The sequence below is a fragment of the Chiloscyllium plagiosum genome, chromosome 4 (genome assembly GCF_004010195.1).
Source record: "Chiloscyllium plagiosum isolate BGI_BamShark_2017 chromosome 4, ASM401019v2, whole genome shotgun sequence".
In the NCBI taxonomy this organism is placed as follows: Eukaryota; Metazoa; Chordata; class Chondrichthyes; order Orectolobiformes; family Hemiscylliidae; genus Chiloscyllium; species Chiloscyllium plagiosum.
Window position 1 is genome coordinate 38,267,753 of NC_057713.1, and position 26,445 is coordinate 38,294,197.

At 40.7% G+C, this 26,445-nt stretch overlaps 1 protein-coding gene across 9 annotated transcripts in view; it reads right to left on the reverse strand.

Moving 5' to 3' along the window:
• LOC122548968 (transmembrane protein 241-like) overlaps positions 1–26,445 on the reverse strand; it is a 120,776-nt gene that overhangs the window by 31,678 nt on the left and 62,653 nt on the right. Inside the window, exon 14 of one of the 9 annotated variants that reach the window (XM_043688006.1) lies at positions 7,920–8,019. The exons of 6 other annotated variants lie outside the window; for them this stretch is intronic. In XM_043688006.1, coding sequence (XP_043543941.1) covers positions 7,933–8,019 — 87 coding nt within the window. In that variant the 3' untranslated portion in view covers positions 7,920–7,932. Of the gene's footprint in view, positions 1–1,651; positions 3,642–7,919; positions 8,020–26,445 lie in introns of those variants that run through there. 2 more of the 9 variants (XM_043688009.1, XM_043688007.1) reach the window with 2 other exon arrangements.

Genomic DNA, 26,445 nt, shown 5'->3' on the forward strand with positions numbered 1-26,445 from the left:
GGACTCGCTGTCGCGAGCAGCACTCCCAATGAAGGAAGTAGACGGCACTCCAACAGACTGTGAAACCTTCCAGATTCAACATGAAGCAGCATTTCTTCATGCCCTGGAAATTATGTAGCCAGCAGAGATACTGAATATAACTGATACACATCACCTCGCTCAAACTACATGCAAAAACTTGAGCTTTTGAAAATTGTGATAAATGAATGGCCAGACAGTATTGAGGACTTATCTGTAACTGTGATTAAATTGGGTAAATAGATATGGATTGACAGCCTGGGATGGTCCACTGTAAAATGCCAGGTGGAGAGGCACTGATGACATACAACATCATCAACAGACAATAGATGAAGTTGAGAGTAGATCTCTCAACCTTCGCAGGAACTGAATATCTTGTCATAGCAGATGACTATTCCTGACCATTGGGAGGTGGATGAGTTGATTTTGATAATTTCAGCAGCTGTTGTTGAATACCTAAAAGGATAGTTCAGCTGTTGTGACATTCCTGACATCGTTACGAGTGGCAATGACCCTCAGTTCATGAGTGAAAGATTCAGTCGCTTCATGAAAGATTGGGAAATTCAACACTGACCCCAGTCAAACAGAATGGCCAAGGCAGCAGCAGAAATAAAGCAAATCCCACACAGATGTACGCATGACAATCCTCGAACTAAGAAACACACCTACTGAAGGCATGGAAAGTAGTCGCGTACAAAGACAAATGTGATGCTGCACAGGAACAGTAACCAACTACAAGAACAGCTACGGAAGCCAGAAATAGGAACAGCTGAGTGAACTGACCAAGGTAAAATGGCAGAAAGCAAAGCTTCATTTTGACACAACTGCAAAATCATTGAACACAAGAACCAAAAGAACGGTGGGTGCTGGAAATCAGAAACAAAAACAGAAAATGCTGGAGAAACACAGCAGGTCTGGCAGCATCTGTGGAGAGAAAACAGAGTTAACATTTTTCAGAACATTTTTCTCCAGAAGCTGCCAGACCGGTTGAGTTTCTCTCGCAATATCTGCTCTTGTTGCAAACCACTGTCTGAGTAGTGCATCGAAAACCAATCACGGTACAAACATTCACCGATCTCAACAAAACTTAACCCAACCTGGAACCTGTGTGGAGTAGCGGTCACTTTAATCCTCTGTAGTGGAAGTGAATGTCCAGATACAGGGTCGTAACCACAGCTATGTCTGCAACTGGTGGGCAGAGAGCTGATCAGGAAGAAATGCTACCTACACAGAACATATATCATGATTTGGAGATGCCGGAGTTGGACTGGGGTGTACAAAGTTAAAAATCACACAACACCAGGTTATAGTCCAACAGGTTTAATTGGAAGCACACTAGCTTTCGGAGCGATTCTCCTGATCACCTGATGAAGGAGCGTCGCTCCGAAAGCTAGTGTGCTTCCAATTAAACCTGTTAGAACATATATCAACCACCAGATCCAGAGGTTCACATCTACCTAACAACAGAAACAGAATGATAACAGCCACCACAGCAATAATAAATGATAATCAATGCTTCCTGGTGAAACAACATTACCCAGACAAATAGAGAAAGATAACACACACACACACACACACACAATGAAGAAACCAGCACTACTCAAGGACTATGTGCACAATGCCTACCCAGAGAATAAGTGTGGCAATCCTTCAATAATATTTGGCTTTTACAACAGGGATTTTCCCATTTCAGTCCTCAAATCAAAAATACAGAAAAATAAAAAAAAAGTTTCTACTTTATTGCAGAGATCATCTTGAATCCACTAGAAAAATTCTCATAACATGTTATACTTAAGATATTTAAAACTAAGAATGGAGACTATCACTTTAGCATTTGTTATAATAGTGTTTGACTCTTAAAGTTAATAGCACGGTACTTAAATTCAGTGAACCATTTTCTCCACATTATTACACTTTATAATCAGCTGTGGCACATCTCTTACAGCATCATGTGACAAACAACCTTGAACAGATGAAATCACTGATTTCCACACAACTTTTCTGGAGAGAACCGGCCTTGTGTCTAAAACAAAAATCAAAATTGTATTTTTTTTTAAATTACAGAACTGCCAAGTACAATAATTTCCTGTTTTTAGTTCATTTATCCAGAGTTATGGGCAGTCAAGATGGTTTAGAAGTCTGCAGTTTAATTTCAGGCTTCAGATGGCGTCAGGAACTGCGGAGATCAAACTGCAGCATTTAACTCATTCTCTCTCGTCCACGTGGTGTTTGTGGGAAGTGCTGTGGTCTCAGTCATAAAGACAGTGGGTGAAGTGGTAGTCAAGTTGCATGGGCTAGACATAGCATGCAACTTCATTGTCATTACTGCAAAATTCAGGTCCTGATTTAACTGCAAGTTACATGAAGTGAAAGTAGCCCAAGTTGCTCAGTCAGGAAGGAAAATCAGCAAATGAATTTTGATTCTTGAATATGACAAAACATGAATTCAAAAGAATCTAAATAGCACATTTTGTAAATTTCCACAAACTCTCCACCTGATGGAGAAAACAAATAAAGAAAAAATAATGACACGTGAACTCTTTTGAAAAAAAAAGATATTCTCAAAATACAAAAGTGCAATTTGTGATGACCATTGAAATTTGCCTTTTTCTCCCGAATTGTGTTTGGCCATGATTTAATGGCGCACTTTCCAGTTTTTGAGCAGTCACTTTTAATGTAGTAGTCCATTCCTCACCTTGGGGCACCATAATAAAAACAGATACTGCCCCTCAACCGAAGCCCAAATATATACATTGCAAACCAGGGGAGCTGCTGGACAGTGATGGGTTTGAGGAAAAAAAAAATGGCAGATTGTACCATCCTTGCTCAGTGAAGCTCAAGTCATCTAGGGTGACTATTCCACCATTGCCTCGCTGAAAGCAAATGTCTGTGGATTAAATCTGTGACTTCACTAATTGGCTAAAAATCAGAAGAATTTCATTGTGACTTTATGATTTTGAAATAAAATATTTAACGATACAATATATTTTGTACCCTCAGTAAAAACAAAACCTGGTATTTCTATCGAGAATTTACTGTGACAAAGCATCCTGAGGCACTTCGAGCAGCATTACAAAGCAAAATGGTACTGAACTCCAAAGGGAGCACTCGTTCAAATGGTTAGAGATAGGTTTTAAGGAAAGTTTGAGAGAAGGAAAGCCATGTAAAAGCAATGTAAAATTTTAGGGAGTAAACTCTAAAGCTGAGTTTTACAAGTTAAAAGGATAGTCACCACTGCCCAAGCAATTAGAATTGGAGGTTTTTAAAGAGGTCAGAATTAGAGAACTGGGGACTTCAGGAAGAATATGGGGCTGGCAGAGATTTGAAATATGGGGTAAAGGAAGAAGGGAACTGAAAATGAAAGATTTTTAATAGAGGTGAATAGCTTCTTTCTGTCTTGCTCATAGCCCAAGTTGTTCACTCACCTGACAAGCCGTCACCTTTTTGTTGGCTGTTCATAATCAGTGCTTAGTCAACAAACCCATCAAGTTCACCTGGAAACAACCTCTCAGCTCCAGTTCATCTGCACATCGCCTGAATCTTCAGCTACACAAACAGCTTTCAGAATGGGTAACAAATATCTTCCTTTCAAAATGCAGCCATCCTTGTAAGCCCCTGTGTTTCTAAACAGTTTTATTTTCTCATTTCAGTCCACATTTAAAAAAAAAAATCACAAAAATACAAACACGTGGTCTTTATAATTGTTTGACCAGGTGTAAGTGAGGGGGTCAAGGAGTGCGCGGTTGATGGTCGACTGAGTGTTAACAGCAGCAGGGTTCTGGATTATGGAGTAATGTGGGAAGCAATCCATGAATATGTTGAATAGAAGCAATAAATACACAGTGCATGGCAGCAGTCAATGAGCTGAGGCAATGACAGACTAAGAGGATACTGGGCTGAACAAAGATCGTTCTAAGGTGCTGTGAATATCTAGTTGACAGCTCACCAACAATGTTAACAGACTTGTTCAATCTTTCAGATTTTCCAGGGAATGGACTGAGTCAATGGTTAGGGAGCGGAGTTTGTGATGGGGTCCAAAGGTAACAGTTTTAGTTTTCCCAATATTTAACACCAGAAGCAGACAAAGCATCTATAGTTTAGAGACAGAGAGCAAAGGTGAAGAGGGATGCTGAGAGGTCGAGTTCGGGATCATCATCACATACGTGAGAACTATTGTGTTTTTGGAGAATGTCATTAAAGAAGCGCCCGCAGATGAGAAATAGGAGGGGTCCAAGAAGAGAACGTGGAGGACACCAGAGGTAACTACAGTCGTGAGAAATTAAACCATTGTAGGTGATTCCTTGGTTTTGATTAGATAGAGAAGAAAGGGAGTAAGCAAGCACATTCTCAACCCATTAGACAACAATGAGGAGACAATGGAGGAAGATGGTGAGATCAACCATGCAAAAGGATACATACAGGTCAAGAAAGAGGAGGAAAAGTGCACTACCTTTGCCACAATTCCACTGGATGTAATTGATGACTTTAGTAATAGCTGTTTCAATGTTACAGAATGGGTTGGACAAAATGAGGGAAGTGGCAGAGGTTCTGAACTGAAGGTCTCAAATCTCAATCTACAAAGGCGGCCATGAGCTCTTCACTTGTGCTTAGAGTAGACAGGGGAGAGGGTTGAAGAAAATAAATGTCTACATATGTCCGAATGCACCTTCCAGCAAATTAAGTACTCTACAACAGCAAGTACATTTCAAATTTGGGAAATGAAGCAGCTAAACTGCACAAAGAAAGCTCTCACAAATGGCAATATGATAACCAGATGTCGATCGTGGGATAAACATTGCCAGGGCACCATGGATACTCCATTGTTCTTCTGCATAATAGTATGAATGATTTTTTTTTTAACATCCAACATGAAAGAACAGATGAGGTCTTGGTTAAATGATTCATCTGAATGCTGGTGCCTGTGATAGTGCAACACTCCTCCATAACTATACTGCTCTGCACTGCAGTGTTAATCATATATTTCACTGAAAGTCTGTCAAGAAAGGACTGAACCTCCATCAGTCAGAAGATCTTTGGAGATTTTATTCTGTAAAACAAATACTTTCAGCTACTGTCACATCTGCATTTGTGAAGGTGTCATGGGTGAACATTGTTTTTTGGCTACCTAATTTTTAAAAATGCTGGTGAAATATAATAAATTTGAATGGCACAAATAATTTCAACGGCTAATTTTAATCAAATACTCTTGCCTTATTAAATTGAAAACTGCACTGAAGCACTTATTATAAACCACTTAATGTTTACACTTAGCAATGGTTGTCATAGATATGAAAAAATGATCAAAATAGATTAGAAATCAATTAAAAAGATAGACAATTGGCACTAATTACTTGCTCGAGTGCCACAGGGTAAAAGCAGAAATCTATGTGAACTGGATCAGAGAGCAAAGAACTGGAGGAGAAATTCCTTCAATGTTATTAGGATCTGGAACACACTGCTTGAAAAAACCTTTGGAACTATATTCCTTAGTAACTTTCAAAAGACAAATGGGTAAGTACTTGAAGATGATAAATTTGCAGAAATATGGAGCAACTTTCTTGTGTAGAACCAAACCTTTCAAGAGAACAGATAATGGAAAAGCGGGTTGAATAAACTTCCATGTTGTAAAATTCAAAGAAAATACTTGCATTTATACAGCATTTTTCACAACTACTAGATGTATAAAAGCGTTTTACTGCTAACGATCTCTGATGTGTGTTAAGTGTTGTAAACGGGAGGGTACATAGACACTGCACAGAAAAAGGTTGAGTGAGTGAGCAACAAGATGATAGAGTAAAATGCAAGGAAGTATAGCGTTCTAGGGATGTGGCTTTCAATCCCACCATAACATATACTGAATTTAAATTTCAATAATATTCTGGAACAAAACTCTAGTTTAATGTGACTACTGTCTATTATTGTAAAAATCCATCTAGCTCACTAATGTTCTCTAGGGAGGGAAATCTGCCATTCTTACCTGATCTGATTACAAATGCACACCAACATGCTTGATTATTAATAAGTTTCTCAATAAAACTATGGATTATTTGATAATCCTCAATTCCATTTTATTGTCTTTTCTCTTTAACCCACAATTTCCTTACTGATTAAAAATCTGACTATCTCAGCTTTGAATATACTTAATGACCCAGCCTTGATAGCCCTCTGTAATAAAGAATTCCATAGACTTGTTAGCCTCAGAAGAAATTTCTCTTCATCTGTCTTAAGTGACAGACCTCTTACTCCAAGGTTATGTCCTCTGGTCCCAGACTCCCCCACACGGAATATAACCTCTTCACTTCTATACTGTCACATCAAACGACCTTGCAGTGCCTCTGTAGGTCAGATCAGGTGAGAATGGCAGATTTCCTGTCCCAAAAAGATATAAATGAACCAAACGAGTTTTTACAGTGTGGGCACCATAACAGTTAGAGTCATAGAGATGTATAGCACGGAAACAGACCCTTTGGTCCAATTCATCCATGCTGACCAGATATCCAAATCCAATCTAGTTGCTTTTTGTCAAGTCCCCTAAGAATATTGGATGTTTCACAGTAAGACACCTCTCATTCTTCTAAACTCCAATGAGCAAGAACCCAAACGACTCAACATCTCCTCCTAAGAAAATCCCTCCATGTCCGGATCAATCTGGTGACCCTTCCTTGGTCACCTCCAATGCTTTTCCTTTGACCAAAACTTCACAGTATTCTAGGTGTGGTCTAAGCAGAACCTTATATAGTTTTAGCAAGACTTCACTCCTTCTATACTCTGTCCCCACTGAAGCAAACGCCAACATTCCATTGGTGTTCACTATTACCCACTTAACTTGGATGCTTACTCTTTGTGAGTCATGCATGAGAACTTCCAAATCCTTCTATGGTGTAGGTATTTGTAATCTTTCTCCATTTAAATGATGGCAAGTCCAAAACTAACAGGCATGGGTTTAAGATGAGGGGGCAAGATTTAAAAGGGACCTCAGGGGCAACTTTTTCACATGGAGGGTGGTACGTATATGGAACGAGCTGCCAGAGGAAGTGATACAATTACAACATTTAAAAGGCTTCTGGATGGGGATATGAATAGGAAGGGTTTGGAGGGATATGGACCAAATGCTGGCCAGCGGGACTAGATTAATTTAGGATATTAATTGGATTGAAGGGTTTGTTTCCACTGTAGAGATCTATGTCTCTAAATAATATTCTGCTCTTCTATTCTTCCAGTCAAAGTGCATAAGCTCACCTTTCCCGACATATTCCACCTACCAAGGTTTTGCCCACCCACTTAACCTGATAACCTCCCTCAGCAGACTTTGTGATACACTCACCACTTGCCTTCCCACCGATTTTTTATGACATATGCAAATGTGGCAATAGTATATTCACTTTCCTGCTCCAAATCATTTGCGTACATTGTAAATAATTGGGACCCCTGCACTGATCCCTGTGGAATTACAAATTTCCACCATAAAATGTGGCCCTTTCACGAACTCTTGTCTTTATTAGTTAGCCAATCCGCTATCAATACAAATATACTCCTAACAACACCATGGACTCTTATCCTGTTTAATCTAATGTAACGTAAATCCAAATACATTAGATTTACTGCATCCCTGTCATCTATTCTGCTCGATACTCTTCAAAGAATTCTAACATAGTTATCAGGTATGATTTTACCTTCATGAAGCCATGCTGACTCTGCTCGACTATATTGCATATTTCTCAATATTCTACTAATACATCCTTCATAACAGACTGTAGCATTTTAATGATAACATATGTTATGCTAATCGGTCTGCAGCTACCTATTTTTTGTCTCCCTCTTTTTTTTGAATAAAGGTGCAATATGATAATAGCCAAATAATCGAGTTTTAATTAACAGTGAATTAAGGAACAAATACTCACATCTGGTATACAACTACGCATCAAAATCATACCACACAATCCTTTTACCATGTTTTTTCCTCTCCTGTAGGGCAGATGAGACCTCAACTGAATGCATCATCTGAAAGCAATTTGTTTATGAAATATTACTGTTCAAACACCAAGTGAAAAGTTATTTGTTCCTTGAAGCTTATATAACTCTGCCACCATAACTAGAGGGCATAGGTTTAAGGTGAGGGGGGGGGGGGGGTAAAAATTTAAAAGAGACCCAAGGGGCAACTTTTTCACGCAGAGAGTGTGGTGCGTGTATGGAATGAGCTACCAGAGGAAGTGGGGGAGGCTAGTACAATTGCAACATTTAAAAGGCATCTGGATGCGCATGAATAAGAAGGGTTGAGGGGGATATGGGCCAAGTACGGGCAAATGGGACTAGATTGATTTATGATATCTGGTTGGTATGGACGAGTTGGACCAAAGGGTCTGTTTCTGTGCTGTGCATCTTTATGACTCTATAACACTGCTATAAGAATAGCAGAATCTTTGTTATATGGATAACTGGGTTATCTGCTTCATGTTTGATGCAGTTAATTGCAAAGTGGGTACAACTTTGGAGCAAATGCATAGTCACAATGTTTCAGAAAAACAAAGTGAAAAACTGTGGATTGCCTGTGATTCCACCTTGCCCGAATTTCTCCATCTGCTTTGGTATTACTATTTCATCTTCACCCTTTTTATACCCTAGTCTGTTTACTCTAATTATTTTTTTAAACTTACAGCTGCCTTTTCTCTTGCTTCACTGCTCCTGTCATAATTGAGTGGGGACAAGCAAAAGCTACCTCAATAGTGTAAAACCAATTGAAAGACCAAGTGATCAAAATGGACATGATCAAGATCTGTATCAAGAAAATCCATCCATCACAGAAAAGATGTGATTAGCAATTATAAAATCGTCCACAGCATCAAAAAAGTTTATGAAATAGCAGCGATTTTGTTCACAAGATAGGTGTCGATGAAAAAAAATCCAATTTAAATCAAAGTTGCCAAAATACAGCCTCCAACTAATTTCTACAAGATTCCAACATTTTTCATCTACATCATAGCCATGAGTCTATTCAGCAATAATATATATTCACACTGGAAAAAATGTCCCAGGATGTTTGACAAACTGAACATACTTATTTTGGAGTACATCTTTTACACCTCAGAGACTGAACATGTTCATTCAACAGTTACCTCTTGACTTAAACCCAGATTTAGTGTTAAATGAACAGCATGTGTGCAAACTCTCACACCAGATTCATTTGAGGTCAAGTAATTGTTAGGAAGTGCCTGACATATATGACAAATCCAAAAATAAGCAAAATATAATGAGGACAAGCATCTTTGATCATGAAAGCGTGATGTTTATTTGTTAGAAAATAAGTAGAAAGCAAGAACTGTAGATGCTGGAGAGACTTATGCGTGTGGTGCTGGTAAAGCACAGCAGGTCAGGCAGTATCCGAGGAGCAGGAGAATTGACGTTTCGGGCATAAGCCCCTCATCAGGAGTGAGGTTTGTGGGTCGGGGGTGGGGGCTGAGAAATAAATGGGAGGGGGGGGGGGTGGGGTTGGGGAAGACAGCTGAGAATGTGATAAAATAAGCGAAGCCGGAAAAAAAAAGATTGACTGTCAGCAAACAAATCCAGTATCAAACCACTCAGGCAAATAAAATACACAGATAATGATCGAATGTTGTCCAATAGATTTTAAAAGGGGGAGAAAAAAAAATCTTAGCTGGCTGGAAAGATTCAGAATTAAGATGGGTAAATGGTTCATGTGTGGCTAATAATGTTGACAAATACAATAGTCAATAGCTAAGATCAGACAAGGCAGAATTATATTGTTATGAAAGAATTAGCATAGTCCAATTAAATAATAACATGACTGTGGTTAAATTTGTTTGGTAGTGTTCCTGTGAAAGGCCTTGGGAAGTCTTTGTTGAAGACAAATTGTTGCTCTTTTCACTGTGTACTACATCCACTAACTCTGCACATGAGGCAGGTCTCAGAACTATTCTCCTCTTGGAGTTTAATGAAGATTTTTTTTCATAATAATAGGCACAGGTTCAGAAATTGAATTTAATTGGAAAATAATTACAAGAGATGCAGCTATCAAATCAGCATCTGCATGCTTTATTGCAGATACTTGCATGACTTATGCAATTAAGTGACTGTAGTAGACGAGTTGTCTAGAGGGGTCTATCATTTCTGCACTTTATCCCTTCAGGATACATGTCACTAACGCAAAATTAATACCCAACACTGAAAAAAGGCATAGTTTTCTTACAACCTTAATCCTTTCTACACTACCAAGTGCAAGCAGCATAATTCCAAATTAAAATTACAGCTAACATTTAAAAAAAAAGTGGTAGCATTATTACACTTTAAAACTTCAGCTTAATTGTCTATGCTTATACACTGCACACAGGATACTTAGATACTCAATGTACACTGTATAATTTTTCATATACTTAATGGCACAACTCTCAAAAGTGTGCAGTGACAGAATGATGTGGGGATTTATGTACCTTAATATTTGAAGGAAGCAAACCATAGTGAGAATGTAGCAGAGCATGTGATTTTGGGCTTCATAAATAAATAAAGGTTTTGAGAATAAAAGCAGAAAAATTATGTTGAATATTTATAAATATCAGGTTGAGCTACAAAGAGTATTGCACCCAGTCTTGTACTGTAGGAAGGATGTAAGGTCCTTGAGAGGGGAGCAGAGGGGATTTATCAGAACGTAGAATGAGGCAGTCAAGCTACAATGCTGGATGAAAGAAGCTGGTATTGTTCTTCAATTAAACAATGTTGAGGAGAAAGCAAATCAATTCATAGAATTATGTCAGGTTTAGATAGATAGACAAAGAAAAACGGTTCCCCTTAACTGATTTGATAGAGGTTTTCATAATCATGAGTGGGCTGGAGGGAGTATGTGCAAACAAAGCAAGCCTGATCAGAGAAACATAGCCACTGGTCAATATATGGAATGCACTTCTTGTAAATGTGGAGGAGGCAGGTTCAATTGAGGCATTCAAGAGAGCAATGGATGATCATTTAGACAAGAAAAGGTATGCAGGTATACGGGGAAATACCTAGTACCATAGTTACTGGAGATTCGACGTTTCGGGCACAGGCCCTTCTTCCTGAAGAAGGGCCTGTGCCCGAAACGTCGAATCTCCTGTTCCCTGGATGCTGCCTGACCTGCTGTGCTGTTCCAGCAATAAAGTTTCAACTTTGATCTCCAGCATCTGCAGACCTCACTTTCTCCACCATAGTTACTGGTGCAGGCACAAATGGTCTTAACAGCCTCCTTCTGCACCGTGACAATTCTGTGATGGTACAAGTCTCAGATTTAAGGTTATAGCAGGATGCGAGGAGGAAATTTATTTACAATGGAAATGGCCTGGGACTTACTGTCTACCTGCTGATGGTCTAGTTCTGACAATAGCTAGTTACAAGGATGATAATAAATGGTCATCCAGTCATGAATTAGAAGTTTTGTGCATAACACAGTCATTGTATGCGTCAAAGTTCCTTCCTTACAATAGAAACAACATCACAACACACAAAGTGATGTAGATACCAGAAATCTGAAAGAAAAGTAGAAAGGGCTAGAGAAACTCAGCCGATCTGGCAGCACCTGGAGAGAGATAGAGACAGAGAGAGAGAGAGTTAACATTTTGAGCATGGTATGACTCTTCACAGATGCTGCCAGACTTGAATTATTCCAGAACTTAAGTGTGTTTTCATTACAATATAAACAGCATATCTGATGCACATTTCCTGCAAATAATGACATATTTTAAAAAAAAATAAAGAAATGAAGGCAAGTAATTTGAAAGGCACATAGGCCCTCAGCAATTTAAAGTTCCTAAAATGACACAATTTTGATTTGTACGTTTGCATAAGGACCAGAATGTCTATAACCCATGAATGACCTTACCAATTATATGTTTAGAAGGAGAAAGAAAGTCAGGATTCTGACCTGTAAATTGAAAAGCAATGACCTCATCCAGACTTTATGGTTTTATTGAGGCAAAACTTCACCCTAACCGTTTCTTATAAAACATTGCCTGTTTATTCTGAGTTACATGGGACACTCGCTAGTGCATGCACATACGTCTTACATCCTACTTTCCTGTCTGTTGAATTCAGATATCATTTAACAGCAGGTTAAGTGAATTGGCTATGCTAAATTGCCGGTAGTGTTAGGTGCATTAGTCAGGGGTAAATGTAGGGGAATGGGTCTGGGTGGGTTGCTCTTCGGAGGGTCGGTGTGGACTTGTTGGGCTGAAGGGCCTGTTTCCACACTGTAGGGAATCTAATCTAATCTAAACAAAATTCTGCAAGTTTCGAAGCTCCTATTGCTTCTAAATGGGTCAAATTGCACGCAGAACAAAAGCATATCACTACCAACTCTGACAAAGGTATATCAGCAAACCAGAGAGCTAAGAATGAGTCACGAATGAGCCATATTCAACACGGACACAAACAATCAAAACCAACAAAGCAAACAGCTACCAACATAGACCACCAAAACAGTGGAATGATAATTAAATGAACAACTGAAATTTGTTTCGAAAAATCTGTCATCTGGCTTGATTATGATGATAGAAAACATTAAATTGTTTAGCACTAGAACTGCTTTTTATTCTCAAGGGTAATAGAAGGATCTTATTTTTAGTTTGAAGAATTTCGACGTTCACCTGCAGTAAAGAGACTGCCTGCTTAGTGGCAGGGTGTAAAGACAACAATCTCTCCATCAATGTCAGCAAAACAAAGGAGCTGGTCATTGACTTCAGGCAGCAGAGTGGAGGGCATGCCCCCGTCTGCATCAATGGTGCTGAACTGGAGATGGTCAAGATTGTCAAGTTCCTGGGACTGATGACCACCAACAATCTGACCTGGTCCACCTTCGGCGACACAATGGTTAAGAAAGCACAGCAACGTCTCTACTTCCTTAGGAGGCTAAGGAAATTTGGCACGTCCACAAGGATTCTTACCAATTTTTATAGATGCACCATAGAAAGCATCCTATCTGGATGTATCACAGTGTGGTATGGCAACTACTCTTTCCAAGACATTCAAGAAACTACACAGAGTCGTGAACACAGCCCAGTCCATGACAAAAACCAGCCTTCCATCCATTGACTCCATCTATACTCCATCGGTCAGAAAAGCAACCAACCTAATCAAACACCGCTCCTACCCCAGTTACAATTACACTCTCTTCCATTGGACAGGAGAGAGGTTGCAGCAAAAAGGATAAAGTTCCATAATTTTATAGTCTTACCAGAGCATAGGGCTGCTCTCTCAGAGAGAGGTGGTGGTTTAACCAGGGTGGTGGCGGTAGGGTGGGGTTGGGGGGAATGAAGGGGTGTTACCCATGCCTCAGTCAAGGGGAAGGGTTGGAAAAGAGAACTTTTCATGGTATTCTCCAGGAGTTTAAATATCATGAGGCTATTTGACCTCATGAACATCAGGGCAGAAGACAGAAAAGTTTGAGTATGAACAGCTTCTTCCCTGCTGTTATCATGCTTTTGAACAGACCTCTTAAATGTTAATTCTAATCTCTCTCTCTCTGCCCCTTCTCGGTGGCTGTAACACTGTGTTCTGCACTCAGTTCTGCTACCCTGATGCACTTTATATGGTACGATCTGTCTGTATAGCACACAAAACACTTTTCACTGTATCTTGGTAGATGTGAGAATAATAAATCAATTAGTTCAGTTCCTTCAAAGTCATTTATGTGGATAGTAAGTAATTGAGATTCTAACAGGGACACCCCCCCCCCCCCCCCCCAACACTCCACTTGCCACATCCTGCCAATCCAAAAACAACCCTTATAAGCCCACTCTCTGCCTCCTATCAGCTAACCAAGCCTCTATTCATGCTAATATGTTACACCCTACGTCATGCAATCTTATAAAATAAAACAAAGAATTGTGGATGCTGGAGATCCGAAACAAACAAAAACATAAGTTGCTGGAGAAACTCAACAAGCATGACAGCATCTGTGGAGAAACCAGAGTTAACATTTTGAGTGCAGTAACTCTGCTTCAGAACTTGGCCAATGAGATCCTACTTTATATAGTAAATTTTGAAGTGACACCTTATTAAAGACCAATTCAAGTATAGCACCTCTTCTGGATTCCCCTTTATCCACATTGCTTATCACTTCCTCAAAGAAGACTAATAAAATAGTCAAACATGATTTCTCTTTCATATAGTTATGTTCATACTGCCTGACCGCATTGCAATTTTCTAACCATCTTAATATATGAGATTCTAGTGTTTTCCCGATGGTAGTTGTTAAGATTATTCAGTCTGTAGTTTCCTGCTTTAGTCTCTCTCCACTTTAGGACAGGAGAGTAACGTGCTTATTTTACAATCTAATGGGACCTTTCCAAGATTTAGAGAATTTTGAAAAATTAGAACTAATGATCCCACAGCCAGTTCTTTTAAAATGAAGTCCATCAGAACCCAGTGATTTGTCATATTTCAGTTCTAATAATCAAGACTTTTGCTCACTGATCTGCATTGGCTTCTTGTCTGACAACATCTTAATTTTAAAATCCTTGCCCTAACTCTTGTCCTTATTTCCTCTATTGTCAAGCTCCTTTCCCAGTTCTAACCACCTCCGAACTTGGTCCAATTCTGGTTTTTCACACGGCTGCAATTTTAATTAACCCACCATTGTTGATCTTCCTTTTTCTACAATCTGTTCATGGGATGAAGGTATGACTGGCTGGGCCAGCATTTACTATCCATCTCTAATTTTCCAAAGGGCACTTATTGCTGTAGGTGTGGAGTGACAGAGGCCAGCCATCAAGGACAGCAGATCTCTGTCCCGAATGGCCATCAAAGGACCAGTAAGGATTTTACGACAGTTGACAGTGGGTACATGGCCATTAGACTATTTACTATTCCAGGTTTTCATTGAATTGAAATTTCACCATCTGAGTCCAACGACAAACTGTAGAATACCCTCCACCTCTCACACTACCATATCAAGATATTGCTCAGATCTACATTAAAAGTGCTTCATGAAATAAGTGTTTGTTCTCACACTGAGTGAGCTAGCATTTTGCAGCTTCCATTAGGTTGCAGTAAAAAGGATAAAGGCACCATAATTTTATAGTCTAACCAGACCATAGGGCTGCTGTCTGAGAGAGGTGGTGGTTTAACTGGTGGTGGGGGTGGGATCACCATGCTTCAGTCAAGGGGAAGGGTTGGAAAAGAGAGCTTTTCATAGTATTCCCAGTCGGTGAACCCATGCTGTTGACATCACTTTACATTGCAAACCAGCCATCCAGCCAACTGAGCTAATTGAGATTGGAGTAGATCCCATTTGGGACATGCAGTTGTGGAAAGTAGAGTTATGCTTCAATTGTGTACAGAGGTTGGTCTGTCTGTTTGGGGAGGTAATCGACAGACTTTAGAAAGTGCACTTTCAAACCTTGCATCCTTAAAGGACTCCAGGACTTTGAGTATCATTAAGCTATTTGACCCCATGAACATCAGGGGCATTCGGAGGCATTTAGGAGATTCCACGCTGAAACATGTACGGCATATTCTCTGGCAGCAATCACTGGAGTATCAGTGGGGGCAGGAATCCTGGATCACTGTACCTCTCTATTCCCCCCCAAAACCCTCTCAGCCTAGGGGCCCATCAATCCAATCATCATTAGCACTTACAGTCATCGAGTCATACCCTTCGGCTCAACTCCTCCACACCAACCAGATATCCCAGTGTGACCTAGTCTCATTTGGACCATATCCCTTTCCATACATATACCCATCCAGATACCTTTTAAACATTGCAACTGTACCAGCCTCCACCTCTTCCTCTGACAGCTCATTCCGTACATGCACCACATTCAACATGCAAAAATTACCCCTCAGGTCCTTTTTAAATCTTTTCCCTCACCTTAAACCTATGCTCTCTAGTTTTGGACTCACCCACCCAAGGAAAAATACCTTAGCTATTCACTCTATCTTTGCCTCTCATGATTTTATAAACCTCCACAAGCTTCCAATACTCTAGAGGAACAAGTCTCAGCCTATTTAGCCTCTCCCTGTAAACTCAAACCCTCCAGTTCCAGCAACATCCTTGTAAATAGTTTCTGCACCCTCTCAAGTTAACCAACATCATTCCTAGTGAAGGGCAACCAGAATTATATGTAGTATTCTACAAGTGGCCTCACCAACATCCTGTACAGCCGCAACATGACATTCCAACTCCTGTACTCAATGTTCTGATAAATGAAGGTAAGCATTCCAAACTCCTCCTTTACCACCCTGCCTACTGTGACTCTACTTTCAAGGAACTATGCACCTGCGTTCCTAAGTCTCCTTGTTCAGCAACACTCCCTACTGCCTTTTAACAAGCGCTCACCCCAGTGCAGATGCAAGGATCAGATTTAAAGTCACATTCTTTCCACGAAGAGAAGCATTCATTTAATGTCAGGAGTCCCTGACCAACAACAGACCCATTCGCTTGATCAGCAAACTTGACTTCACTGCTTTCTCAATTTTGAGCAACACAGATGATATAGTACAAATCAATTGCCCGAAACGTCGATTCTCCTGTTCCCTGGATGCTGCCTGACCTGCTGCGCTTTTCCAGCAACACATTTTCAGCTCTGATCTCCAGCATCTGCAGATCTCACTTTCCCCTCAATGGTACAAATCAACTCAAGCTAACTGCTGGGACAATTTACTATGACAGCAGTTTCTCAACAAATTAGTCAGGAAAGAGTCTTTAGATCTTTTAAAAAGAGGAACAAAATATTTTCAGACAGTTTAAGCTCCTATCAGAGTCATAGCCTGAACTGCATTAATAAGAACTCAGGAGTCATTTTAGGTCTGAATATCTGGTCCATTTCATGCATCCTCTGGGAAACATGTATTTAAAAATAAACAGTTTGCAGCCCAAATGGCTAAACATGTCAGACCTTCACATACTCCAAGACAGGCTGGGAATACAATCTGCAGAAGCCTATTTTGTGGTATGTTTATTTCCTTTTAATGATGTAATGGAAAGATGATGATCTGGTAAAGATTGTTTAAAAACAAAATTAGGTAGCATGTCTGAGACCTTCCTTCACGGAGCAAGGATTTCATCATTTTGAACCAGGCTTAAAATAGACAAATGTGAACAGATGGCTTTATAATTAAAAGTCACCATATCAAATCTCAAAATTATGGGCATTTCAAAAGAAACTGAGTTTTTGTTTTCCTATGCAAAATATCAATAACAGGAAACATTACTTATAGTACAGTCACTGGCCAAAAGGAGCTTGTTGTGAGAAGCTGTGCAAATTGCCTCCTACACTCAAAGCGCTTGGAAGAATGAGAGGTTATACAATCATGGAGTAGTACAGGATAGCAAAAAGCCCTTCAGCCCACTGCATCCGTACCCATCAAACAACTATCTACATTAATCCAATTTCCTGACACTAGGCCCATTGTCTTTAGATGGCTAAGGTGTTCCTACCTCAAAAGAGTAATCAGATTGAAACATACAAGATTGAAAAGGGGCTCAACACTGAAAGGTAATCTCCCCCTGCCTGGGCATCCAGAACACAGGGCTACAGTCTCACAGGAAATAAATGACCACAACAAATGCCGGAGGAAAGATCACAGAAGCGCTTCACAGGAGGCTCCCAAGCACTGAGGATGTCACCTAGACAGGGGACGAAACGTCTGCAACACAAATTCCCAGCTCGGTGAACAGAACCACAACAACGAGCACCCAAGCTACAAATCTTTACACAAACTTTGAGCACACAGGACTAAGCAAAGATGAAATCTCTTCACTCAGAAGGCTATGAATCTTTGGAAATCTCCACACTGATGGTTGTGAACGTTTCATCAGAATAGTTACCTCAAGATGCGGGAGGGGATTACTGCTTTTGCCCTTTTTGTTAGTTTGCCTGTAAATAACATACCTGAAAAACTATAAGACAGATTTTAATGAAATTTGGCTCACAGAGAAGGATTGGCCTGAGGAAAAAATGGACTTGCTTTGGTGGAGATGGGAATCCAGATGTTGGATTTCTTTTAAAGGATCTGTTAACAATAGAAGGCAGAGTGTACCAATCTTTATTCAGAGTAGAGTCATTTACTTTATTTAGAATTTTGTTGATTATTTTAGGGTTGTTGATGGTCTCAGGTGCAATCTGTCACAACAGAAAGGTGCTTCTGGCTACAGAGGAAGTACACCGAAGGTATATCAGATCAGAACCTCAATCGGCAGGAAGCGTAAGGTCTGTTCAACAACAGGCTTTTGTCAAAGTATGGGCAGCACTGCATCTTTCCTCAGTGGCAGTCGAGGATTTCTTAGAGGGTCTTCAGGCAGGTGTGGAAAGTAATCACCATTTAATAGAGAGAGAACCTTCAAGAGAGGCTGGCACCTCGGACGTGATGGCACTTCCCTGGAAGACGAATGCAGACCTGCAAGAACTAGCTGCTCTAGTCACAGATGGTTTGAACATTAAGGGCATGGAATCCTTTCCTATTCATGAAGACTGACGGTTCACAACAGGGTAACATGATTGCTTTGTGAATCCACCTGATTCCAGATGGAACCAGTTAAGGCTGACATTTCTGATGCTGTCACTGCCCGACTCCCAAAGGGGGACAAGGTGAATAAATGGGCTGATGAGAAGACAACATCAGTGATAACTTACGAGTTGAGGACTGAGAGATGCCATGAGATCTACAGTAGCTGCCCTAAAACAATTATTGAACCAGTAATTAAGAGAACTATCCTCATTTCAGGATAATGAGATGGCATTGCCACCTAGCCCTTGTGACGGAGTTTTCCCCCAGCAGCTGGCATGAGTGTGGCACAGTGGCTCAGGACATTGTCTTCCCCCTTCTGCACTGGTTCTCTGTCATTTCCAGGGAGCTGCAGCTGTCTCCTGTGGTACTTCCTTTACAATAGTAGTATCACAAGACCACCTGCTGGACTGACCTCCTCCAAATTTTCTCAACTCCCAGATCAGAGTGAGTAGTAAGAGAAAGCGCAGTGTAGCAAGGGAGGCTTCACTCCTGACATCCTTCGTCTTTAATTTTCAGGCATGGCCTTACAGAAGGTAGTGCCGCACTTTGACCGAGACCCTAACAGCACACACTGCATTCAATTCTGCCTTGTGTCTGTTGAGAGGGCAACTCCTCATCTCCAAGCTCTACAGAGTTTTAAGACATTTGCTACTGCTTTAGAGGCCAGACAATATCCCTTCCCATGTACGTTCTTAATCCTGACCTCACGTATGTTGGCCCAAGAAAGTACCCATGGAATAGTTGCTAGAAGCATGCAGCCATTTACCCCTCCCCCTCCCCACCCCCAACCTCCTCCCCCCCCCACCACACCAGGCCCAGCAGTGTCGATGTGAGAAAAACAGTTAACACTTCAGATCAATTCCCTTTTGTCACTATTGGGTTTGACTGATAATCGGTTGAGCTGTTCACTGTTACTTCCAGTAGCCAACTAAACACTGCTCCGGGTTACTTCTCCAAAATGTTAGAAAACACAACAAAAAGGAGTGCTAATATTTTAAATTTTATTCTGGTCACGGCACTCAATCCAAAATTAGCACTTGGTAACACACGGAACTCACCTGATAACACATTAAATACAAGCCACACTGTATCCTGGCTGTCATTTTCAGTTGGGAATTTGATAATAAAGGTGATAATACATTTAAAATACCAACAACGTGCATCATAGGGGATGCCGTTGTGGAATTAGTTGACTGTATTCCTGAAATTCTTTAGTGTTTGCCTGATGTGAATAGGTGTTGATGGAGAGTTGAGTAAATGGAAGGCTCTCTACCTCTCTAGCAGGCAAGCTGGAGATCAAACTTTAATCATTTGGTGTGAAATGTACAGACTGCTAGATTGTGGTCTGCATGGGGTAATTGACGCTAGTCAGGAACATCAGTGAATGGAAATAGCTCACTGCAGAAAACAGATGATAAATTCAGGACTTCACAACTTGACATCCTCAAAGAAAACAATATGGTTTCGGCAAATCAATGGCCACAGACTGAAGCAGACATGGCGCAAACACCGCTTTCTTCACTCATGCAAAAAGGGCGTGTTTGGGAACATAGTTATAAACAATTCGGGAATATACCTAGCAGGAAAAGAAAGGTTACAGAATGGGTTAGCGCAATACAGCCTTTTCTCATGGCCACTTCAGAATTCTAATGTAAAGTAATCAGAGTTTCTGACTTCAACTTCACGAGAAAGCAAGTGTGCACATAAATGAAGCAAAGCTCTGAAAAATATCCCTTTTTCTCTCACAGCCTAGACACCATGAAATCTTAATTTACTGAATAAGGTGATGTAGTCTGAATGAGGAGGAGAAAGACTCCCTCCTGTGGATGATAAAAAATGACAGAGTCATAGAGCTGAACAGCACAGAAACAGACCCGTTGGTCCAAGTTACCCATGCCGACCATGCCTAAATTAATCTAGTCCCATTTGCCAGCATTTGGACCATATCCATTCAAACCCTTCCTATTCATATACCCATCCAGATGCCTTTTAAATGTTGCAATTGTATCAGCCTCCACCACTTCCTCCAGTCCATCCTCTGTGTGAAACAGTTGCCCCTTTTGGTCCCTTTTAAATATTTCCTGCTCACCTTAAACCTATGTCCTCTAGTTCTGGACTCCCCTACCTGAGGAAGACATTATCTATTTACCCTATCCATGCCCCTCATGATTTTATAACCCTCTATAAGGTCACCCCTCAGCCTCTGACATTCTGGGGAAAGCAGCCCCAGCCTATTCAGGCTCTCCTTAAAGCTCATACCCTCCAACCCTGGCAACATCCTTGTAAATCTTTTCTGCATGTTTTCAACTTTCACAACATTCCTCCAATAGCAGGGAGATCAGAATTGAATGAAGTACTCCAAAAGCAGCTTCACCAGTGTCCTGTTCAGCCATAACATGGCCTCCCAAGCCGTACACTTAATGCACTACCCAATAAAGGAAAGCATACCAAACGCCTTCTTCACTATCCTGTCCACCTGCGACGCCACTTTCAAGGAGCTATGAACCTGCACTCCAAGGTCTCTTTGTTCAGCAACACTCCCCAGACCTTACCATTAAATGTATAAGTCCTGCCCATGATTTGTCTTTCCAAACCTCACATTTATCTAAATTAAACTCCATTTGCCACTCCTTGGCCCATCTTTGTACTCTGATGTAAGATCTTTGTACTCTGACGTAACCTTCTTCAATGTCCACTACACCTCCAATTTTGGTGTCATCTGCCAACTAACTAACCATTCCTCCAGCGTCGACATCCAAATCATTTATACAAATGCCAAAAAAGCAGTGGACCCAGCCCCGATCCTTGTGTCACTCCACTGGTCACAGGCCTCCAGTCTGAAAAGTAACCCTCCACCACCACCCTCTACCTCCTACCCTTGAGCCAGTTCTGTATCCAAATGGCCAGTTCTCCGTGTTCCATGTGATCTAACCTTGCTAATGAGGGACCTTGTCAAACGCCTTACTGAAGTCCATACAGATCACGTCCACCGCTCTGCCCTCATCAATCCTCTTTTTTACTTCTTACTCTCAGAAAGAAAAATCTCATCTCAGTCCTAAATGGGAGACCTGTTATTTTGAAACGGTCATCTGAATCCAATCTGAAATAAATCGCCAAAATTGGATTGCTATCAATTTAAAATTTCACTAGATAGGGTTCCATTGTGACTCCAACAAAAAAGAATTGCCTTTTGTTTCGAAATTAAAACCAAAATACTACAGTTACTGGAAATATATCGCAAAGAAATGAAAGCTAGAAGTACTCCATGGATCAATTAGAATGTATGGAGAAAACTGAGATGGCTGAGATGGGTGGAATTTGATTATTTTCACAGCAGCTTTGCAGTGGGACATAGAAGCAATGACATCATCACTATGTCTGATAGCTCAGCATAATGTCACAGGTAAATACAGATGGGTCTGATATCAGCTATGGCCGAGATAGCAGCTTAGTTTAAAATTCAAAGAGTCTGAAGAAAGATGTTTCAAAGCACTTACATCTTTTGATGAACATTACTTAGTTTTTTGGTGACTATTTTTAATAGCCCAGATATGGGGAGGAGAGTGAAGCTGTCAGTATTCCAGTAAAACCAACAAAAGCTTACAGAATTCTACTTAAATGTGGAAATGCAAATGTTGCTAATAGTAATTCTATTCTTCACTCAAAGGTATGCCGGTTAGGTATCCAAGACCTGTGTTAGCTGTGCCTGGGAAGGAAGTAACTATATTTTCTGCGCTCAGCTATAGACCTCTTCTTACTACAGTCTCAATCCCTTGCAAGAGAAGGAAGTCCAAAGGACATTTCCCTTAGCATCCAGATGAAATGTTTTCCATCTTCTCAATCCAGAGAGCCCTGGGAGAAGCCCATTGCCAGGTTTCCTCAAACTCCACATTTTTTTTTGGCAGCTGTGACTCTAAATCTGCAATCTTTTAGCTTTAAGAAGCTGAGAAATTAATTCAGCTCACACCACTTAAAAAGGGGCATTATTCACCTTTCAAGAGCATTTACATTTCCTCCATTAAAATTACAATTTCCACACAGCGCCTGAAAACCCTTGGAACAGCAGATATGGCTTGAAATCATTACTGTAAAGAACACAGCTTTTTATTTTTCTGTGTTTTTGTTATGAACAGAAATAGGAAAAAGGACTGTTTTAAAAGCCAAGTACTATTGAAGGATTACTGCACTTCTTGTTAAAAGCCAGGTACCTAGCAAACATTAGAAGCACTGTTTACTCAGCTGTTGGCTCAAAGAGTGGGGAAAGCCTAGTTACAGATGAGCTGGGGGCTGTACACAAATGGAAATTTGGTTGAAAACAAGTAGCTGATTAGTCTGTGAAATGGTGACTAGTTATTGATGACCAAGGCTTCCTACCTGCCAACAATCATGTGATTGGCTCCCGGGTAGCTGAACAGCTCGGTGGTGCGAACATTCGTGTCTGAAGCCATCAGACATCCAGAAAAAGAAAAGGAGCTGTTTTCCCTCTGCGGTAAAAAGAATCTCAAACCTGAAGATAGCCAGTTTATTTCAGTCCACTGTGACTTTTAAGAGGACTTTTAAATGTGTGAACCAGTCACCCTGTGCCTCCTGCAAACAAGTGAAAGCACCCGGAGAAGAAAGAAGAAGAATCAGCATTTTGATCCACGAAAGGACGATTTCAGCAAATCCTGTGACCAGGGAACGCTCAACCAGCTGTCCATACTTTCCCTCTGCCCACACTTTGTGTACACGTTGAGGTGGTGTTTGTAAGTGTTATAACTTTAACTAACAGTTATATGTCAACAGTTCACAATAATTAGAATGTATTTATCTGTAATTATTCAGTATAGAATGGTCTGTGTTTTCTGTCAGCTTGGGTCTAAAAGATAGGTAGTTTGGGGAATTCCACATGCCTTGATAAAATCTTCAACTTTTAAGATGACACCAGGAATAGCAGGGCTTGATTTCCAGCATGATACTCAATAAAACACAATAGTGCTAATTTCATATGGTTAGACTTAAAAAGCAGATACTTAATACCAGGGTGCACTGATTGGCAGACATCATTCCTGCAGTTCCAACAGAGTTGTTAATTGACAATTTCCAGTGGTTGCGACTGAAGCGGAAAACATTCAGAATTCTTGGCTGTTTACAAAGGATCCAGTACTAATTCTCTCAGCAGGAGCTGAATTTACATTTGGTTCAAAGTGTTATGAGGCTATTAAAGAACTACCTAACTTTGATATGAGTTGATAAATATTTGGTTCTTTTGTAAAAAAGAACATATTGACTACTTGAAAGGATTTAGATTGTTGAATGAGCTTCACAAGAGTTATATTCAGTAACAGGTGTATATGAGTGAGAGCTCTCCCAGTTTGTTAGAAGCTTAAAAATGTTCTCCATGTGCCTTCTGAAGATTATGTATAGTGATTACTGAGGAATGGTGTAGAAGAGGATGAGGGTAGGGGTTTTATGAAGACCATGTGAGGTACATAGCCCATGGATGTGGCTTAGAGGATAGACACAGAAGTTGGCCTGTTTGAAAGAGGGGTCGTGGAGATCGTTTGGAGGATTTGGATGGTGAAGGCTTGAGTGCTTAACAGTGTTTTATGTTCCAGAGAGCTGCGATAGGCGTTCTAACCATCCTGTCTCAGCGCTTGCCTATCTCCAATGCCAGTGAGCTGAACTCCATCCCACCCCACCAAGCAGTGAGGGGTGCTGTTAAAAGGTGAAGGGTATGCTACATTTGACTTGCTCCTCTTGCCTTAGTTGGGAAGATTTTAACGTTCAGGTCATGAAAAGGAGCTCTCAGACGTGTTGTCTCTATTGAAAGGAAGTGATGCATGCGAAATAATCTAATGCTATCAGGGATTGTGAAAATACAACCTGTTTCATTCAAGGCATTTGAGGGTTTACAGATAAAAAGAGACTGGCTTTAACTGAACAAGTTGTGAATGAAGAGATTATAAGCAACTTTTCTTCTATGTCACAGAAGAAGTTGCAGGATACCTTCTGTACAGAACATCTTGGTTGAATAAATCAAAGATCAATTGGATAATTCTCTGTCTGGGACTAAGATTGGAAGTTATGAAACAAAAACAGAAATTCCTAGAAAGGTTCAGCAGATCTGGCAGTATCTGTAGAAAGAAATCAGAGTTAGCCTTTCAGGTCAATTGACCCTTCCTCAGAACCTGAAAGGCTAACCCTGATTTCTCTCCACAGATGCTGCCAGACCTGCTGAACTTTTCCAGCAATTTCTGTTTTTGTTTCTGATTTCCAGCATCCGTAGTTCTTTCAGTTTTTATTTGAAAGTTATGAAGACAGGTATGGACTTAGAAAGTTAAGCCTTCAAACCATTTTACAATTTGAAGACATTTTTATCAATTTACTACTATTACCATCATTGAACTTTTAAAAGTTTGGAGATCTTGCCTGAAAAACATCTGTAAAGAACAGGTCAGTGCTGTTTCAGTTATTCAAATAGCAGTGTTATTGATCCTGCAATTGTACAAGTTTATATTTTTGATGTATTAGAATAATTAAATAGAACAACATCGGAGTTTAAACTAATTGACACAACTTGGAATTCCCCTAAACATTGTAGTAGCACAAGTCTTCACTTGGATTTATTCATTTATATCAATACTTCCAGAACACAGTGGGAGACCAAGCCTGGGAAGGGGGGAGAAGTGGGAGAGCGGTCCCAGGTCAGGTGGGGGGTTGGGGAGAGAGAGGAAAGGGATGGGCTGGTGACCCCAGGAGCTGGGTGCAGTGGGAGACTGAGCCCAGGGCGGTGTGAGAGTGGGCCTGGGGTGGGGGTGGGGGTGGGGGTGGGGGTGGGGGCTGGGACAGGGACAGGGAGATCAAGACAAAGGGGAGAGAGGGTGGGAGACAGTGAGCCTGGGAAGGGGGAAACCATATGACAGCAAGCCCACCACGGCAGTGAGAGCAGGCAGCCCAAGGTCTCCCGACATCTGCAGCAGTGTCAAGCCATCCCAAGGCAGAGGAGACCAAACCCTTGTGGGGAGTGCGATCCCAACACGGCTAAAAGGTCTGCAATGTTGAACTTTTAACTTTATTTCTTTACTTTTCAACATTATAATGGGAAGGACTCTAATGCTGAAATTTTAATTACACTCCTTATTTTTCCATTTTGTACCTAGGTACCTTGTACTAAGATGGTACCAGAAATGGTGACATTGTACATCTTTCACCATACTGCTGTATCCCTGTACTTGAGTATATGTGACAATAACATCTCAGTCTCATTCTAATACGAAATGTTTTGCTTTTTTCCCCAATTTAGTTCTAAATGACATAAAAGACAAATTGAAACATCTCCTTTATGGTCAAATGCTCTCCGACAACTTTCATTTTAATACAGCTGTTGTAACCAGGGCCATGTCTGTTTCAAGTGAGTGTTAAATGCAGAAGGCCATTCAGCCCACTGTGAGCGTACTACTTTAAAAAAACCTCTGAATAACCTCTCTTGTCTGATGAGACGGTTCGATCTACAATCTAGCACTGTTGTACAAGTCTATGCCTCCTATCAGTCAAAATGCTTTTAATGTGGTCCTTCAACAGAAAATCAGATACATTCAGCAGACAAGACTGGGGCTAAACGAGAGCACGGCTAGGTTGGAAGACTGGTTACGTGCAAAGTTTGTTTGTACAGATGGGAGCTCATATGAAAATTGGTGCATGGTAGCAAAAAAAAAACCAAAATTTACTTTGAGTCATAGAGATGCACAGCATGGAAACAGACCGTTCTGTCCAATCCATCCATGCTGACCAGATATTCCAACCCAATCTAGTCCCACCTCCCAGCACCCGGTCCATATCCCTCCAAACTCTTCCTATTCATATACCCATCCAGATGTCTCTTAAATGTTGCAATTGTACCAGCCTCCACCACTTCCTCTGGCAGCTCATTCCATACACATACCACCCTCTGTGTGA